We start from the raw sequence: 20,882 nt of genomic DNA, 5'->3' as shown, positions 1-20,882 counted from the left end.
AACTGTCAGTTGCTTATACATTAATGATTTTTATATATTCGAGGTGAATTGATCTTTTTATCCTTATGAAATGTCTCTTTTTATTCTGATCATTTTCCTTACATTTTAGTCTGCTTTATTTAGTATTGATATAACTATTTCAATTTTATTTTTAGCATGGTATACTTTCATTTTTTTACTTTTAACTTTATCATTATATTTAAAATGAATTTTTTATATAGCGTATAGTTATCTTGATTTTTAAAAAATCTGTTTTGACAGTCTGTATCTTTCAAGTGAAATGTTTAGACCATTTATACTTGATATAAATATATGTTCAGATTTAGATCTATATCATTATTGGTTTTCTGTTTATACCTTCTGTTTCCCTTCATTTGTTTGCCTTTAGCTGCCTTATTTTGGATAAATTGGCAATTTTTTAGAATTACATTTTAATTTATCCATTTAATTTACCTAGTATAGATTTAATTTAATCTATTTTATTTACCTATTAGAATTATGTTTTCATTTATTAAAATGCTTACATACATTTTAATTTATCTATTGGGTTTTTGACTGTATTTCTTTGTATAATTATTTTTAATGGTTGTAATAGGCATAGATACATTCCTTTTGGAATTGGAATCTGCATTTTGAACAAGATCCCCTCACATGATTCATTGGCACATTAACTTTTTTGAAGCACTTGTTTAGAGAAGTTATAAATAACTTGATCAAGGTCACCCAGCATGTAAGTTGTAAAGCTGGGATAAGAACCTGATTAAATGACTTTAAAGCATGTGCTCGTAAATACTGTGTTATCTTGCTTAATGATTATTCAGTCTGGATTTGAACAACTCCAAAATTAGGATGATGTTTATATCGAGCTAAACAAAATATGTTTCCTTGTGGACCTTTCAAGTCATTCTGTGCTAATAAAATCCCTCTTCCACAAGATAACACTTTAAATATTTAAAAATTATTATTACCTACCCTCCCTGGGTCTTTTCTCCAGATTAAATACCTCCAAAACTGATTACTTTTCTTTGTATAACATGGTTTTTAAGTTCTCTCATGAGTTACAATCTTGTTTTCTGCATCCCTCTTAAAACATGATGCTATTTGGTGATCCAACAATTATGATTTCCTTTAATTTAATGTCATGTCAGCAAGAGGTTGCCTGATTTTGTATGTAATACATCTGTATTCTTTAATGCCTACTAGTTATGTAAAAGAAATGTAAGATATATGCCTGCTGTCAAGGAGTTCAGTATCTATTTAGAGAGAGAGAATTAACACATCTGAAAAATTGGAAAGTGATGTATACCGGTGTGTGAAGTAGACTTTGATGTTCAAGTTTCCCAAACTTGATCAGATCCCCAAACTTATGAAAATCACTACAACATGTAATGTATAGAGACAGTTTATGTAGAGGTTCCATATACATATTTGTAAAATTTCTTATTAGCTAGAATTCTTTTAAACCAATTTGCTCAGGTTTATTTGTTCGTATGGCATTATTCACATTCAGATCCAAGTAGATACCAAATGCAACAGCATTTCTTGACTGCAGATACTATTTTCTCAGATTTCTGTGTTTTCTTCTCCATCAAAGGCACAAGAATTTGGGATTTTGGGTGATTTATTTTTCAACACCACCTCCAAAATTGTTTTTTTAAAATTATATTTTCATTCTAGGACATATAATTGCATATGTATTTCAGAGAAAACAAAATCATTTGAGATACAAAGATGCTAGACACTCAGATTCATTCACAATCATAAGGAACACACACAAATCAGATTCACATCCCAGCAAAATTGTAAGTTATGGTTATCAAGGATTATTCCTGAATATTCAAAATTGTCTTGAATTATAGTATTGATGGCATAAGATGTAGATCATAATTACATTACTAAGCGAGAGGAGGAGAAATGACCAAGTCAGTCACTAAAGATCTAATCAATGGGCTTTGAAGAATGGGAAAAATTAGAATAAGAGTGTTTTGTGTTGTTCTGTTTTACAGAGCATTCAAGAAACCTTTATCCTTTTTCTAAAGTATAGGACAGAAAATTATATTGAACAAAATTTTTAGATTAGGGCTGATTAAATGGGAGAAACTTTTCCCATTGATTTGAAATTACAGAAAATTCTATTTCACCAGTTGTCAGAAAAATTAGCACTAATCTAGGTGCCATGGACTAAAAATTAAATGTCAGTGATAAAAGCTGGGCATAAAGTTGGAAGTCTGTGTGCTTGAGTGATCAATACCAGAAAATGTGCAGAATTACAGTATGATCTTGACTAATAACATTTTCTACTACTATTCATTTGGTCATTTCCCCTTTATGAAGCATTTAGGACACTGCGTTACACATTGGAGACCTAGAAGAAAAGGGCTAAGTCCCTAACTCGGAATGCCAATTGAGGGACAAAAAGGTCTAGAGACTTGATGATTTTTTATGTATCTGTGAGCCACCCTGCAATTAAGATGCCCAGCAAGTCCTGCAGTATCTACCCCATGGGGGCCTTACTCTTTAGCATTTCTGTTAAGTGAGGGAAAAGGCTAAGTGTTTTAGGGAAAAGAGATTTTAAGATTGGGCTATCTGTATATATTATTACTTAAGTCTCTTACTACTAATAAATACCCAGAGACAAATATTCAGCACATGAATCCATCTGTTAATACCATTCTATTCATTTGGCTTTTCAAACTGGTGGTTTTTTTAACTAGATTAATAAAATTTATTAAAAAGTATTAAAAATGTACAGTTACCTTTAGGATCAAGAGAGTGCGTTCACTTTACCATTAACGGGAGAATTCCCTGAACATTGCTAGTTGCTGGACTTAAGTTTTACTATCGGCAGTTTGAATTTCCTTTGTCCCTTTGAAGAGTCAGGGCACAAATAAGCGATTCTATTAGGTTTACTTTTCAAATACTGTTTGTGCTGAGTCATAGTTATCCTTGAGAAGTGGCTGTCTAGCCTGAAAAGGACTTAGAGGCTAATCAGAAGTTCACCATATCATCTGGTATCTGAAGAGATATGAAGAAGAAGCATGGCAGTCTTGGAAATAACATTAGTCCAATCAAATTTCCATTCATTTGCATTCCCCGCACAGGAGCTGGAGTGGCATTTTAAAAAATAGATCATGTTATATAGTTTGTAACTCTCTTTAAAACCCTCTACTGGCTTCCATTGTACTTAAATCCAGACTCTTTAACGGTGGGTTAGATGACTGCTTCCCTTTCGGGCTCCACCTCTTTCATTGTGCTTCAGCCATATTGACTGTCCTCTATTTCTTGAGCACAGGCTCTTCCCACTCACTCTTGCCCTGGGGTCTTTTGTCTGGATTGGTCTTCTCTCTTCTCCCTGTAACTTGGCATTGGCTCTTTCTTATATCAGGTCTCAGTTCAAATGCTACCTCCTCAGAGAGGCCTTCATTAACTTACTATGTCAAAAATACCCTTCCACAAGCACAAGCTCATATTCCATAACCTGACAACCTTATATAGTAGTATTTGCAGTTTTTAGTACCAGAAATGATCTTTATTTAATTTGTTTTCTCTCCAACACCACCCTCGGGAGAACATAAACGCTATGAGTACTGGAATCTCATTTGTCTATTTGCTATAATATGCCCGAAGCCTGGGTCTTTATGAACATTAAATTAGTTAAGTCATGGGAAGTTCTCAGAATGGCTCTGGTATAGTATCAGCACCCATCAGCTGCTATTATTGTTATTGTTGCTGTCACTATAAGTAGTAGTCGTAGTAAGAGCATATTTAGGCATTTGTAGAAACTCAGTGGAATAATGTATTTTGAATAGATTCAGAATAATACCTAATTATAAAAATTGAGTACTGTAGGATACATTATACATATAAAGCATTTCTATTTTCATAGGATTGAAAAATGGAAGTCAAAATAATCGTGTTCTTATTGGAATTTCCCCCCCCACATTTTTCACTTAAGGCTTTAGATAGTTGTGATCAGACTATGAGAGTACAGAGCTGAGAATTCTCAAAAATACATTCGTTTAAAATTATGAACGAGGAGGGGCATGGGATTGTATTTTTGAACTTCTCAGTTTAAAGCTAGTTTTGCTGGAAATGATTGATATATTGGGTTAAGACTACTTTTTTCCCCTTCTGATCAAGATCATGCACAAAGTCAGGCAACATAGTATGCTCACGATACTATTCAGTGCTGTATGTGTCACTGGATGGCCTTTTTCTTGGTGCTGTCACTTGAAATAAATGTTTCCATAGCATTCTATATATCATGAATTATTTTGCCTTTTATCCCTATCTGTGACTGTAGGTTACAGTTAACCTCTTCCAGATGCAACAACTACAGGCTGCCTCCCTCGCAAACAATTTACAGTCTCTCTGTGATAATGCCAAACTGTATGACCCAGGCCAAGAATATAGTGAGTTTGTCAAGGCCACGAATTCAACTGAAGAAGAAAAAGTTGATGGGTGAGAATTGATGTATAGATGAAATTTTCTTCTTCAGATAAAATATTTATTGCTAACCTCCTGTATAGTATCAAGTGGTATCTTTTCTAACACTGGCAGATTTGTCTTTAAAATTTTCTGAAGTTTTTTATATTATTTAAGATATAGCTAATTCACTTAAGAATAAAAAAAATTTTCATTTTGACACAAAAGCTCAGTTCTTTGAGATTTAAAAATCCTTTGAGAACGACAAATAATGGTCATATCTACTATTTTGAATGCAGAGGACACAGATTTAACCTACATTTTCACAGGTTATAGTAGAAAAGTTTAACCATGACGTGAATAATTGATTTTACTTTTGCTACTCTTTTCTGTATTTCAGCTGTAAAAAGTACAAATGGTTAGTAAGTTTTATTCACATCTCCTTTAAGAAGTTGAACCACATAATATGGTTTGTTCTTAATATTTAGTTAAATTACTCAACATTCATTAAATTAACAGACTTTCCTGAAAATAAAATAAAATAGGTTGATTATTAGTCATTCTTCTCAGTGATGAGTTTTATTTGGGTTTTTCTTAGCAATGTAAATAAACAGTTAACAAATCATCCCCACACTTCTGGATATGGACCTGCTGACTCACTAGAGGATGTTGTGCGCCTTCCCGATAGTTCTAATAGAATGGAAGAGGACAGATGCTCCAACAGTGCAGATATAACAGGTAGTTTTCACATTAATGAGAGCACTAATTTATGAAAGATCAAATTGTTTAAAATGCAATTATTAAGTGAGTTGCAACTCTGGAATTTAAAAATCAAGTTTTGAATTGTAACTTTATGAGGCCTTATTCACAGTTGTAAGCCCTGTGTCTTTCATAAAGTGAGTTATTGATCACTGTTAAAGAAACTTATCTCATTTTAAATAATGTCAGTGTTTTCTCTTATCCATCTGTAGCCAAGTTTAACTTTAAATATTCTTTTCTTAAAGGTCCTTCTTGCATAAGACCATGGACATTTGGGATGTTCAGTGACTCTGAGAGCACTGGAGGAAGCAGTGAATCTAGATCTCTGGATTCAGAATCTATAAGTCCAGGTATATAAGTCTAGCAGTGAAAATTCAGTGAGAGATTAAAATAATCCTTTTTGGGAATATGCTTTGCTTTGCTTACCTTATGTTTATAATTGAACTGTCTCTTAGAGAAGAATATATACCAGGGGTGCCGAAAAAATGTGTACACATAACTTGTATTCATCTTTTGTTATTGGTATATATTATTACAATTTTAACACAGTTTTTTCCTTTCTTAAAATGTGTATACATTTTTTTGGCACCCTCTGTATGTATGTATGTGTATTTACATACATATATATGAATGTATGTGTATATATGTATTTATATACATATATACATGCATATATATATACAAACATATATATGTATATACATACATATATATATATATTTAAAAGAAGAATAAATCTTCGTATATTTACCACCCAGCCTAAGAAATAGAACATCATCAGTATATTACAAGGCCCCTGTGTGTACCTCCGTGATAACATTGTCTTAACCCACCAGAATAAGCCATCATCCAGAATTTTGTTAATCATTCCCTACCTACCGTGTTTCCCCGAAAGTAAGACCGGGTCTTATATTAATTTTTGCTCCAAAAGACGCATTAGGGTATATTTAAAGGGGATGTCTTATTTTTTCATGTACAACAATCTACATTTATTCAAATACAGTCATGTCATATTCTTCTGGAACATCGGCATAATGTCCTAAATGCGTCCATCTGGCTGATGATCTTAACTGGGGCTTATTTTCAGCATAGGTCTTATTTTCAGGGGAACACAGTATGTTAAAATGTTTTAGTACCTATATTTGGTTGACCTTTGCCCTCTTTGGAGTGTTATACAGATGAAACTGTACTGTCCTTTTGTGACTTTCATGCATTTTTTTTTGAGATCCATATTGATGTGAGTAGCTGTCTTTATTTTATACTATATTCTGAATAGCATTCTATTCTGTGAACATTATTGTCAATCTTTTTTATTGTTTTGTAGTTAATTGCTATAATGAACACCATAGTTAACACCAGTTCTTATGCCTATGATCACTTATTCTTATTAATTTTTTACAAATGTAATTTAAGGCCCGTAATTTGATAATCTCATATTCCTTAGAGAGGCAGACTAGGTGTTTTGAACTCTCCCTTAGTGGCTTCAAGGAGGACACCTTGCCATGGGTTATACAGCTAGCAGGAGAAGAAGGTAGGTAGCACTTGAACCCAAAAGATTCTTACTTCAACATCCTTCTTCTCCGCTCCTCTACCAAAGACTGCGCCAGTCCTTTTCTTCCTGCTACGTTCCTTCCTCCTAATTGGCACTGCAGGAGATAATGCTACAGGATTTAACCACAAAGTCCAAGACATTTTTTTTAGTGTTCTACATTTTATAGAAATTTTATTCATGTAAATAAATGTCTTGAATTTAAAGTTAGAAATAACTTCCATGCAGTACTGGGGTTTGTAGGCTTACTTTGTGTCCTCCTTTAAAACTAGTTCTGTTCAAGGGACACTCGAGATTGAGCCTAAATATTTGAGTATTTGTAATGAGCTTTATAAAAACAATGTAGTTCCAGCTGTCCCCAGAAATTAAGACCCATTCTAGAGCAAGCCCTAAATTAGTTGGAATCCTGTAAGACTTCAAGTGATAGACAAAAATTTGGAAACTGGTCACATGATAAATAGGTGAAGACCTGGGGATGCCTAGCCTGGAAAAGAGGAAACTTGGAGACATTACAGCTGTCCTCAAATATTGGAAATGTAAAGTGACTAAAAAGTGTAGTTAGAGTGCTTTTGTTTGCTCCTTTAGGGAGAAGTATGACCTAAGACTAGGATTTATACGGAGGCAGATTTCTGCTCAATAATACAAGAAAGCTATTCTACAATTAAAATAGTTCTAAAATGGAACAAATGACCTCATGATTTCTAAGTCGTTGCGGATATGTTCAAAGCAAAAACTAGATGACTACCTTTTAAGAATATTGTGCAGAGGAATCTTTTTGGGGCGAGGTTATTGCTTTAAATCATTTGTAAAGTCCTTTCTAACTCTGACCCTTAGACTGTTAGGCTTTGATTTAAGTAAATTCTTCCACTTAGTTGTAGCCCTGTTTGTAATATCAGCGGGGAGCAAATGAACCTCATTACCTAGTTGGGCTGCTTCTGAGCTTGCTTTGATACACATGGCAGGATCCTTTGCTGGCATAGGCATCCGGTGCTCTCTGCTCCTGCCAGGAATCATTGTTCCTGCTTCCCAGTCTCCTGTCTTCCTGGGAATATAAATGTGATGTTATTGTTAGTGTATTGCTATATTTAAAGATTTTTGTATACTTTACAAAGCTTTAGGTTGTATCGTGTACATTTATCTATAACTTAATTCAGCAAGCATTTAATGACAACTTTAGTATTGTGCCAGGCACACTGTCAGGTATTAGATATGAGACGTGAATAGAAAATGCTCCTTGTCCTGCAAAGCTTACATTCCCTAGCACTATCAGAAATTGGCAGTCAGGGTCTCATTGGGATGTCTGATCCTCAATTTTGCATTGATTTGTACAAATTTTAGTTCAGTTCTCTTTTGTTCCCAGGAATTCCCTGTATCCGAAGTGTGAGAATGGAAGCAAATTTTGTACATTGTAGCTAATAAAAATAGTATGACTGTATTATTCAAAAAATGTTATGATCAGGCATTCATAAAATTCTCCAGTGCATGATCAGGTAATTGGACCCATAATTTTCTTTTAGGAGACTTTCATCGAAAACTTCCACGAACTCCGTCCAGTGGAACCATGTCTTCTGCAGATGACCTAGATGAAAGAGAGCCACCTTCCCCTTCAGAAACTGGTATTGACAATCCCTGAATGTCACTGAATCAAGTTCTCACTAAACCAGTTGAATCAGTAGCACTGCATGATATTAAAAATAGTATAATTCAAAGAATTACTCTGCTGTGTATTAAACAAAAGGCATTTTAATGACAAATATATTCCAATAAATTATGTACAAGTATGGGTTGATAATATATTAATCAAATGTTACAAATGTAAAAACAAGCAGCAGAACTACTAGATCTAAAATGTACTAGCACAGTGCTAAAATAGGCTAGATGTTTGATCTTTCATAAACCTAATATAGTGACTTAACTGTTAAAAGGGTTGCAGTGCATGAGAAATTCTGAAATAAAGCCACTTTAAAAGAAACAGTGCAAGAAGCTAAGCAGGAAGAATAAATAAGTATACTTCTTGATGACAAGGAAAGTTGTGCATGTTGAAGGATATAAAAGAGAAGTCTGTTACCTTAATGACTTGAATTAGACTCATATAAATTAGTTTTGTATATTTGAAATCAACAGTTACCTGTTTTGGCATCTTTTACTAAAATAATACAGAACATTTGACCTCCGGTAGGATATTGATACACAACTAGCTGTTATTATCTGTAATTTTATAATGATTTAAAAATAGCTTTATCCTTAATGCAAATAATGCTAACACACTAATGTCATACAGCTAGTTTTCTTTGAAGCTTTTATATGGGCATTTTTTCTAAGAGTGTAATGCCACCATTGTAACACCCTTCCCACCTCTATAAAGGGCATATTAATAACAGTATAAATTTTCTAATTCTGAAAACATTATGCTGTGCTGTTTTAGAAGTATCTTACTGGTTTGGTGGTGCTTTTTACTCATTGCTAAAATGTTTGATAAATATGTGCATTGTAAGAGATCTTTAAATAAGATGCTTATTTTGATGTTACAGGCTCAAAATAATGGCTTTTTGTAATATATGAATGATTGCAAAGTCTAAAGATTTTTCAAAATACACTATTCTGTGGTATAATTTTTGCCGCCTTATAATTCTATATAATAATCTATTTCTGTTGCAAGGACCCAATTCACTTGGAACATGCAAGAAAACATTGATGTCAAAGGCAGCTCTCACCCACAAGTTTCGCAAATTGAGATCCCCCACGAAATGTAGGGATTGTGAAAGCATTGTAGTCTTCCCAGGTGTTGAGTGTGAAGAGGTAAGATGTTTCTGGCATTACCTTAGCCCCTTTATGCTTTCTGTTTTATCCTTTTTTGTTACTAATTTTACTAAGTCGGATCTTTTGCAAATATACTTTTAATAAATTATATAGGGAACCACAATGTACCTTCTATAATTTTATATTTTCTTTTGCTATTAAATGTATTTCAAGCACCACAAGTTATATTTTTAAACTCATTTTTGTTGTGTTACCACTCTCTACCTATCGTTTGTCCAGTTGTGAATAGTTTTAAGGTAAGTTAACCAGTTTTAAACTTTCATTTTCTTGCAGTGTCTCCTTGTTTGTCACCGAAAGTGTTTGGAAAATTTAGTCATCATTTGTGGTCATCAAAAACTTCTAGGGAAAATACACTTATTTGGAGCAGAATTCACACAAGTTGCAAAAAAGGAACCAGATGGCATCCCTTTTATACTCAAAATATGTGCCTCAGAGATTGAAAATAGAGCCTTGTGTCTACAGGTATGTTGTAACTCTTGAAATTAAAAATTTTAAATATAAATGCCTTTGTAATTTGTTCTGATGATAAGAAGACTTTAAAGGAAAACAATGATCTCAATTTTTAATAAGTAACTGATTTTATTCAGATTTATTTGGAAAACATTACCTTATTTGGCCTAAGTTTTTTTGTAAAGTATTAATAAAAATTAAAATAGACACATCAGATATATCTAGATGTCCACATTTAGCCATTTGTACTAAAGCAGAATTTTCAAAATTTTTCTTCTTTTTCTCAAGGGAATTTATCGTGTATGTGGAAACAAAATAAAAACTGAAAAGCTTTGTCAAGCTTTGGAAAATGGAATGCACTTGGTAGACATTTCAGAATTTAGTTCACATGACATTTGTGACGTCTTAAAGTTATACCTTCGACAGGTAAAGCTTTTACCCTTGAAACCTACCAGTAAATAGAAAAGAACAAAAATATGATTTGCATTTTGCTCATAACATTTGCTACACAGATCTTTTTATTAACAAAGACCATATTAATATTTTTCTACTTATAGTATAGATCAAAGTGAGTATAAAATATATGTACCGTTTACAGACAAATACTACTAAAAACACTCATTTCCCATCACCTATCTTAAGGAAATTGAACATTATTGTACCTTTTAAAAGGGCCCTGTATGCCCCTCCCCAGTTGTAGCCTATAACCCCACCCCAGTGATCTTTCCTAACCATATTAGTAACTCCCTCTTTTTCCTTAATAGTTTTAATACCTGTTGTGTATTCCTAAGCCATGTATCTTTGGTTTTAGAAAACTCTGTAGATAACATAAATCTAGCTATGTAAAGAAAGGCTATTATTCAGATTGTTAACATGAAGGATTCAGTAAATAGAACAGTGTCTAGGTCATAGTCCAACTTTACCTTCATTGATATTTTAAAATAGCTGTTGTGGGAGGTCAGTGGGCAAGGTCATGAACTCATCCTGGAAGTTCACCATATTTGGGACATCAGGTAGGGCTATCCTTGCATAAGCTGGCTACTGGAAGTCAGCAGGAATGTGGTTGGGCTTCTCTATATTTTCTCTTTCTATGCTCACTGTTGTACCTGTAGTTTTCAGGATTAGATCCAAAGAAAACACTTCTGTGGGGTGAAATAAGTGACCTTCGCGGCTTCATGCAGCAGTTTATGAGGGAGTTTCAGGAACAATCAGCACACTGTCATGATGAGCCAAGTATAAAAATGATCTGGTCCTTGGCTAAAATTGAAGAGACAGTTACAGAGAGCATAGTGACTACGGTCTTCAACATGTCGCTCTCGGGAGTTCTGATCTCCATCTGGGCCTTTCTTAACATAGCGAATAGCTGTCATCCTGGGATCGCTCTTCTCCACCCTCTCCTCTTTTGTAAGGGAACACCTGTCTTCTGTGTCTTGGCTTCCTATGTTGGTTTATTCTCCTGTTTTGATCAAGCCCATCTCTTGAGCAAGGTGGATTAAGAGTACGTATTTGAAACCTTATTCATGTGTCTTTATTCTACTTTCTGGAATGGGAATGGAAGAGTGTGAATGGTGTGGAATAGTAGTCTAGGCTGGAAATTATTTTTATTCAGAATTTTGCAGACATTTTTTCTGTTGTTCTCTTTGAAGCCTGAGATCCTCATTCCTGATTCTCTGTATGTGGCCTATTAATTTTCTCTCAAAAGCTTATAGAATCTTCTTTTTCTCTTCATTATCCTAAGGTTAAACAATGATGTGCCTTGATGAGGGTGTAGTTTCACCCACTATTTCGGGCACTGCAGGAGCTCTATCACTCTGGTTACTTGTCCTTTAGTTCTTACAACTTTTGTTGCTCATTTCCTTGAAGTTCTAGGCCTTCAAGTTGTTTTTCCTACCTATTTTGATTTGTCTTCCATGATCGTCTGCTTAAAATGAGAGTTGGAAATTAAAATGTCTTTGGAAACTCTTGAATGAATACATAAAGGCTTTCAAGATTTTGAACTTTACTGTAGTGTGATCTAGGTGGGCTGTTTGGGAAACACGTGATGTCTGCATCTCCGGGGCTAGTCTGATACCTTAGAGGAGGGTCTTTCGCTACCTAGATGTGTGGTGCCAGCACTCTGGGAGTCAAGTAGGGTAAGAAGACTCTAGGATCTCTGCTTTCGGCATGCATCCAGTCACTAAATTTCTGTTTTTTGATGATTGTCCACCTGTTTCTTGTGCGTGGCATTGCCCGTCCCGAAAAACGTTAGTTTAACACTGCCCAGAGAAGAACCCCAGACTTCTGGGGAACAGGTTGCCCAGGAACATGGAGTGGAGACAACAAGGATCTAGAGACCTAATGCTTCTTGGGTAGCCTACCCTTCCTCATGATTAGAGGACCTTGGGCTGACAGCCCCTGAGTTTCCTGATGCTGTAAACTGATGTATCTCAGTTTGGAATTGCAGTTTTCTCGGGACTGCTAAGTCAGCACTTGGTCATCTGCCCTTCTGCTTGTGAAATGTTGCTTTTGTCTCCATTCCTATTCTCTTGGTCCTATGGGCTGAACTGTATTTCAGTAGGGTTGCACAGGGAAAAAAAAAAAAGATACAAATGTTGGACCTGCCATGTTACCCCAGGAAACCATTGATAGTTCTTTAATCACATTTTATAATATTCTCAGCTGAGAAGTTGAGAAAATGTACCTTTGAATGACTGTAAATCTCACAGTGAATCATCCTTTATCTATTCTAGCCATACAGGAAAAGGAAATGAATGGGGTCCGATACTATCAGCTATCATTCTGTCTCAGGAATACTATGGGACCAAGACTTTAGTGTGGGAAGCCATGCTCAATTGTACAGTATTAGAGAGTAGCCTTCATTTTACTCATATACCATGTGGGAAATCTGAAGCTCCAAGAGGTTAAGTTACCTTCTTCAGATCTCGGAGTGGTGGAGGTAGAAATGGATCTCAAAGTGTCCCCTCTCTGGGACCAACAGGGGAAACTGGATAAGCAGGTGTCTACTTCACCACAGATAGTATAGGACATCAGATGTATGCTGTATTTTTCATTGCTAAGCAGTGGAAATATTGAAATAAGTTATGCCAGTAGACATATCAAGGGTGGCATACCCTTTGATAGTTTGAGGAACTTTTTCTGTTGAACTACTTACGCGAATTCAAGTTACATTTAAAAATTTGATAAATAAATTATTGACAGTTTCTTTCTTGTAAGCCATATTGTCTTATCTTCAGTCTGATTTAAGTAAAACACAAAGACCAGAAAGCATTTTGTTCTGTTTCCCCCATACCAATTAAATTGAGAGTATAAGCTTTTTTTAATTAATTTGGCTTAATTTTTGTATCATCATGGGTTAATTTCAATAAAACAGTTGAAGTTTTTACTGGCTTAGGTGCAGTCATGAATCTAAGGTTTAGAGTTTTACTGATTATGAGTTAACTCATTTTTAATATAAATATGATTTATGGTAATTATGTCAGATCGACTTTATAGATTATGTCTGTAGCAAACATATGTACATTTCTAAATGTGGATTGACCTTAAATCTTGTTAATGTAAAGGGATGTATTAAACCATTCAGTAAGCTATTCAGTAGATATTAATGGGAAGAAAAGGACAGAATTATATTTTTAATGTAATTTTATTTCTTTAGCTTCCAGAACCATTTATTTTATTCCGATTATACAAAGAATTTATAGACCTTGCAAAAGAGATCCAACGTGTAAATGAAGAACAAGAGACAAAAAAGGATAGCCCCGAGGACAAAAAATGGCCAACGTGTATAGAAATAAACCGAATTCTTCTAAAAAGCAAGGACCTTCTAAGACAATTGCCAGCATCAAATTTTAACAGTCTTCATTACCTCATAGTACATCTTAAGCGGTAAGAACTTTGTATAAGATGAGTATCCATTAGTGGATGGATAACTGATCAGTTTTATTGTTTTTACTTTTTTTTAATTGTGATAAAACACATAACAAATTTACCATCTTAATCATTCTTAAGTGCACAACTCAGTAGTATTAAGTACATTCGCATTATTGGGCGAATGTGTTTAAAATGAACATTTCATTTCATACAGAGGGTGCCAAAAAATGTATACACATTTTAAGAAAGAAAAAACCTGTATTAAAATTGTAATGATATATACCTATATCAAAAGGTGAATACAAGTCATGTGTATACATCTTTTTGGCACCCCGGTATGTGTTAGGGAAAGGGAGTCAATGTCTGGTCGGTCATGCACCTGGCATCTTTGCCTCACATGCCTCTGACGTGCCCGGCTCTGGCTCTGGCTGCGGAAACAATGAAAAGGTTTCTGTCATCTGCTGTGCTTGTCAGCTTCAGGGGCAGACCTGCAGACAAGGGCAGTGCGGCATCATTCTTATTCTAATAGAGCTATGCACTGCAAGCCAAGGAAAACTGGGGAGGGAGGGTCATGAATCAGAGAAGGTCGCCCTGAGCCAGACTTAAAGAGCTAAATAGTGGTTTTCTGGCAGGGAATATGCAGAAGAGCATTCCAGGCTGAGGGTAACAGACACAGAGATACAAGAAATCATTTTGCATTGAGGAAGTATAAGCAATTTGGTTAGACTAGGATATAGCAAGCAGTAGCAGGAATGAGCTAGCTAGGCAGAGGCCTGGTAAAGAAAGCCTTACATACCTGGCAGGTAACTAGACTATCTTCCTTCTGTGCCCACTAAAGAATTTTGAGCCAAGAATTCAACATGCTCAGATTTGCCTGCTACATCTTTCTGGCAGCAATCTGGAGAAGGGTTTGGAGGGGAGGGTGGCCTTTACTGCACTTGAGATCTCCTGGAATAGTCATAGAAGTAAAGGTGATGAGAACTTGAAGTAAGGCCACAGCAGAGGGAGTGGCAATAGAACAGAGCGATCTTTAGGAGGGACAATCAGCTGGGCTTGAAGACTAGCTGTGAGCAGTCAGAGAGAATTTGACAATGATGTTTAAGTTTCCAGCACCAGGACCTGCAGCTTTCAGGGGTGTTTTTTATTTCTGCTGGTAAAACTCTAGTAGTTCTGTCGCCGGAGGCTCACGGGGATGTACAGAGAGGGTTCAACTGGAGCAGCGGTGACCAGGTTCTAGTTTTTGCACAAGAAAGAATTCAAAAGTAGACAGATGCAGGAAAGCAATTTATTGAAAACGAAAGTACACACTTGAGAGGAAAGTGCGGGCACTCCGAGGAAGTCAAGATCAGGGTTTTTCATCTCTCCTGGGGCAGGAATTGGTGATGTCCCATTGACTGGTTCATTCATGTCCTCCCCCGGGCAGGACCCAGCCTTTTCTTCCTTATTTTTCCTCCGAAACTGTAAAGGTGTCAGATGCATGGTGGGATACATGTCTCATTGGTCATAGTAACCACAGTATAAATGAGATTATAATGACATTATTATAATCAGTTAAATAAATGTCACGTCGGGAATTAGCCTAGCTGCCTGAATCTAGTTCTTGTTTTTCTCCAGCTGCAGGTAACTGGATACAGTTACTTGTTACTTGTATAACCAGTGAAGCACCTGACAGTTATACCCTGGAGAGGGTTGTCAATATCCTCGGCTATATATCCTGCCTCAGTTTCTTCTACTAACTTAATTTTTATCCTCTTACTGTTGAAACCCAACTTGGTGTGTGTCAGTTTTTAATCAAATAAATATATCCTTTTCCTGGACTTCAGCCCATTTTCACTCCAGCCTTCTCAACCCCTAGTAGTAAACTACCATCAGGGCAATCTAACAGGCAAATGTCATACAGCTTTATGTGTTCTACTCTGCAGGGTCGTAGATCATGCAGAAGAAAACAAGATGAACTCCAAAAACTTGGGGGTGATATTTGGACCAAGTCTCATTAGGCCAAGGCCCACGACTGCTCCTATCACCATCTCTTCTCTTGCTGAATACTCCAATCAAGCGCGGTTGGTAGAGTTCCTCATTACTTACTCCCAGAAGATCTTTGATGGGTCCCTACAGCCACAAGATGTTGTTGGGTGTAGTACAGGCGGTGTTGCACCTCAGGTGGATCAAGGCTGTCTTCTGAAGCCTCCGTTATCACCAGAAGAAAGAGAACTAGACCGTTACATGAAGTCACTGTTTTTTTCTTCAAAAGAAGTGAGTTTTGACCTTCATGCAATTGTGTTGGAACTTTATAATGTTTATGTTAAGTTTAACAAAAACCTTTGAATTGTTTATTTTGAGGTGTGTTTGCTTCTTCAAGTTTAAAAATTCTCTTCCATCAACAGGATATCCACATAGCAGATAGTGAAAGCAAAATTCTTGAACCAGCTACATCGTTTGAGGAATCAGAACGAAAGCAGAATGCATTAGAAAAATGTGATGCATGTCTCATTGGTGAGTGGCCAGATACAATACGTGTTTTCTGACTTAAAACTATGTCAATAAACCATGCTTAAGAGCAAAGGTGAGTGGAGCTGAGAGAGGTCAGAGAAAGAAGCTGCTTTAGTACATGGATCTTTGCTAGCCATTAAGAAAGTTGCCTTTTAGTGGACCTCGCATTTAAATGAATGTCATTGCCTGTAATAGTCTTTCTTAGAAAAAGACATCTTGTAGTTCATAGATATTGCTTGTGCTGTCGCTGAAAATTTTTTTGTTTTCATTTTTGCCATGAATTAAAGTCATGGCAGAAGTGTATTGAGCAGTATGGTGGTTCATTGGCACCTGTTACTGTAGATCATTGTATTGCTCTCACTGCTCCTACGGAGTCAACTGGATTCCTAAAGTGACAAAAAATTTAGACTCCTTAAACTTCTAAAATTGTTTTCAAATGCTTTTACTTATCACTTGCCTTTAACACATTAAGCACACATATATGTATGTCTTTTTATTTCCTTCACTGCAGTCATTTTATTCACTATATGATGATTTCAGTTGCAGTGATTGGTAACTATCAAGCTGGTATAAAGGCTTCCATTTATTACTGTAATTCTACAAGTTACTAGAGCTAAATTCCAGTTTTTAAAAATTCAGCCATATATGTTAAATTTGATGTATAATCAAACAGCAGTTATCATAGCCTGATTGGGTCTAAAAAGTAAGGGACCTAATATTCATTAAGTGCCCCCTGCTCTTTGCTAAGCACTGTGCTTATTGTTTGATGCCACTTACCTGGTTTGATCTTCATAATAGTCTGTGCTATAAAGTCAGTAGTAGTATTAGGCCCATTCAACCTATAGCCTAATAGTCTGAGAAATCATGCCAAAGGTCATGCCCCTAATAAATCGTCAGTCAATATTTGAGCCTATGTTTGTGCTCATTTCACTATCCCATGATCTAGGGCTCCCAGTTCGAATAGTTATAATAATAAATGTCATTTTTGAGTGCTTATTATATACCAGAGAATTCTAAATACTTTTCATGATTAGATCATTTGGGCCACACATCAACACAGATACAATTATGATTTTCTTTTGGCAGATGAAGACACTGAGGGACAGTGAGATGGCTTTGCCCAGTGCAGAAGTGGTAGAAATGAGTCAAACGCAGCCACTGGGCTTCAGAGTCTGCACTCTCTCCATTAAGCTATCAGTTTTTCCCTCAGAATACACTTTGGTGGTTACCTACAGCCCAACCACAACGAGTCAGTTCCCTCAGAGGGGTCTGTAAAAGTGGGGTCGGACCTGGGAAAACAAAACAAGAGAGTGTTGCTTTGGTAGCCCAGGGAAGAGAGGTCAGCAGTCTCAGATAAGAAAGAAGGTCAGATGAGATGGCTATTGGCAGTGATTCTCATGGGCACCTTTCAGCAAACTGCTGCCCAAAGGACTGTGAGCAGAGGGCTGGAATTTTTCAGAAATGTGACTTTTTTAGGAGAGATGTAGCAAAGAGGCACAGGGTTTAAAGGAGCTCAGCGTTCTTGTCTGAGGCAACCTGGACCACAGGAACTTGATAGGAAAGAGGAAAGTAAGTCTGGAAGTAAACTGTAAATGGAGTGAATGGCATTTTTCCTTAAAATAAAACAATTCAACTTCACTGGGATGGGATGAATGTTGTACTCCATTTATTAGTTGATCAGATATGAAGGACATGTAAAGCGTTTTACGTGATATGCTCGCACTGTGGGTTGAGGTAACTGAAAAGCAGATTAAGTGAGTTGGCAAAAGCCTGGGAATTCAAGACCTCTCCTACTTTGGTATGTGAATTGGTGTAACTTTTCTGAGCTTAATTTACCAGTGTCTGCATGTTGAAATCATGACAATCCTTTGACCCAGCAAATACTTGTTCATGTGTGGCACATCAAAAGAGGTTACTTCAGCAAGTGTATTTTATTCTAACCCAAGTGGATTTTGTTTATTGTATTGATTTTATTGATTTAAGTAAATAGACAATTCCAACATTTTTATTCAGAGTCTGCCTTTAAACTCATCTGCATAGATAACTGAGACTAGAAAAAAATATGTAAGACCTTTGTTGTTTGGAGAGTGTATTCATCTATAACTTATTCAGAATCTCTTGTTAACCAGGTACCGTGAAATTGGCTTTTAAAATAAATTTTCCCCTTTTTCAGACAGCAAAGTACATTTGCTTGTAGACCAAGAGCTTGAATCGGCATCACAAAAGGTGGAAGATGTTTTTAAAAGCTCCAAGCCACTTACTCTGAAATCCGACAGGGAAACAAACAGTGTTGTTGAGAGGTATACTCCAAGGACCAAGATTAGACCTGCAAGTTTGCCTGTAGATAGACTGCTTCTTGCAAGCCCTCCTCATGAGAGAAATGGCAGAAATACGGGGAATGTAAATTCAGACAAATTTTACAAGAATCCTACGTTTGAAGGAGTTTATAGAAAAGACACCCCTACTATTTGTTGCAAGTTTGATGGCTTTAACCAGCAAACTCTACAGAAAACTCGGGAGAAACAGTATGAACAAAATGACCTCACTGCAAAGACTGCAGTGATTGTGCCCAGCGCGCTCCAGGAGGGAGGAGTGCTGACCAGCGTCAGGGTTGGTGGGGACCATCCACTCAGCGCCACCCAGCCCAGTAAGCCATACACAGAACCAGCCATGTCAGCAAGACAGGTGTCAGAGAGACGGTCCTCTGACTCGTGCCCTCCTGCTCCTCTCAGAGCACCCAGAACACTGCAGCCCCAGCACTGGACAACGTTTTATAAGCCACGTGCTCCCGCGGGTAGTGCGAGAGCGGCTGAGGAGAAACCCACAGCATCCCCGCCAGGAGTGCCTCCTGGCTCCGCTCACATCCCTCAGGGGCGTGCGCTGAAATCAGTTCCAGACTCCGAAAATGCACCGGCTTGTCCCGTGCAGCCACTCGGTAAGCCTAAGGAGAACTCGGAGGAGCGTGACCTGCCTGATGTGCATCCGCCGTGTCAGAGACCACGGCTTAAGCGAATGCAACAGTTTGAAGACCTGGAAGATGAAATCCCACAGTTTGTGTAGGGTTGTCAAAATTCAGCTTTTCTTTTTTAGTTGTTTTGTTTTGTGGTATTGTGTTTGTTTTGTGAAAGAATTTTTGACAGGGCCCCTTTTGTAAAGGATTGCCAAATTGTGGATTTTGCTTTTTGTCATTGTATTGTATTATCCTGTGTTATATTGAATAGTAGAATATTTTGATAGGGCCACATTTGTGCCTCACTGGAATTACCTGTATTTCTGAAGTTGTGAATAAGTAGGTGGACTCATATTTTTTAAAGTTTAGTTGATTTTCCTCATAAAATGGTCCATTTAAATGCATCCCTAATATATAGTTCTCAGCTAATAGGTGCAATTGGGAAAAATCAGCTTTATTTTTTTGAAGTGAAACTATGCTTATTTATAAAACGAATGTTTCTGAATGCAAGTGCCTAAAAGATCTTTGTTTAGTATGATTGTTTTTTTCACACAATTTTATAGTGCATCTTTGACCATTGTGCTTTTCTTGTTATATATGTAAACTTTTTTTTTCCAATTGGCAATTTACTTAACTTTTAAATATTTACATAATGGCCAAAAGGCTTGCAAATCTGTATTTAATTGCATTTTAATTAATTGCCAGATTTTACATGTGGTAATCAGTTGAATTGTACAAAGAAAATGCACTTAAACCTGTTTCTAAATTACATAGTTCAGTTTTATCTTACTTGGCTTTAGATGATTTTAATACATTTAATAGTTTTTCACCTGTTGGCTTTGTTCTACGTAAACTTTTGTTGTTCAACAGTTCTGAACCTTTTGGTATTTTATATAATGGTCCAAAAAATGTTTTAAAATTCAATGCATTTCCTCTTGATATTGTCTGTTTTTTTTTTTTTAAAAAACCATCTCTTTTGTATGAAATGTTTTTACTTACAAATAATTTTATGTACTTTTTCTACCTGGACTTTTAACCATTGACAATGTATGTTTCATCTGAATCGTGCAAAGATTTATTTAAGTTGATTCTAACTATAGTTCAGTAAACCTCATTGTTTTGGAATTTGAGAGGAGGTATAGATGATTTGGATATATTTCATTTATAAAATGCCCAGTTTTTAGAACTAGTGCAGTTCTGTTATTGTCTGGGTTTCTTCATTTTGCCTAAAATAGGATATAAAAGGGACAAAAGAATAAAATAGCCTCTTTTTGTATATGTGAACTGTTTGTAGTAAATGCTTTTGTATGATCATGTTATACTTGATAAAATACACACACACATGTGTATATGTATATATACATACATACATACATACATATATATTAACCTGTGAAATTATTTCAAGTTCTTTTGGCTTCTCTGAAATTGTTGCCTCTTAGGGCATGAGACTTTAAGGTTTATTAACCACTGGCTTAGTGGTCATACATCCCTTGAGTACTGCAACACGAATGCATTTTATGGGAAGTTATTTAGTTCTGTATGACATTAAGGACAAGGGAGAAAAGAATA

At 36.1% G+C, this 20,882-nt stretch overlaps 1 protein-coding gene across 7 annotated transcripts in view; it reads left to right on the top strand.

Annotated features, from left to right (window-relative positions):
• ARHGAP29 (Rho GTPase activating protein 29) overlaps positions 1–20,614 on the top strand; it is a 72,469-nt gene extending 51,855 nt beyond the window's left edge. For 2 of the 7 annotated variants that reach the window (XM_033114745.1, XM_033114746.1), the window contains exons 13-24: positions 4,304–4,461; positions 5,024–5,163; positions 5,430–5,534; positions 6,629–6,715; positions 8,251–8,349; positions 9,393–9,532; positions 9,827–10,015; positions 10,292–10,429; positions 13,656–13,885; positions 15,793–16,123; positions 16,255–16,363; positions 18,534–20,614. In XM_033114745.1, coding sequence (XP_032970636.1) covers positions 4,304–4,461; positions 5,024–5,163; positions 5,430–5,534; positions 6,629–6,715; positions 8,251–8,349; positions 9,393–9,532; positions 9,827–10,015; positions 10,292–10,429; positions 13,656–13,885; positions 15,793–16,123; positions 16,255–16,363; positions 18,534–19,420 — 2,613 coding nt within the window. In that variant the 3' untranslated portion in view covers positions 19,421–20,614. The remainder of the gene's footprint in view (positions 1–4,303; positions 4,462–5,023; positions 5,164–5,429; positions 5,535–6,628; positions 6,716–8,250; positions 8,350–9,392; positions 9,533–9,826; positions 10,016–10,291; positions 10,430–13,655; positions 13,886–15,792; positions 16,124–16,254; positions 16,364–18,533) is intronic. The other 5 variants (XM_033114749.1, XM_033114750.1, XM_033114747.1 and 2 more) reach the window with 3 other exon arrangements.
• Positions 20,615–20,882: the final 268 nt, after the last annotated feature.

This window comes from Rhinolophus ferrumequinum, chromosome 9 (assembly GCF_004115265.2).
Source record: "Rhinolophus ferrumequinum isolate MPI-CBG mRhiFer1 chromosome 9, mRhiFer1_v1.p, whole genome shotgun sequence".
Classification (NCBI taxonomy): Eukaryota; Metazoa; Chordata; class Mammalia; order Chiroptera; family Rhinolophidae; genus Rhinolophus; species Rhinolophus ferrumequinum.
Note: the sequence above shows the minus strand (reverse complement) of the source record. Positions and strands in the feature narration are given on the sequence as shown.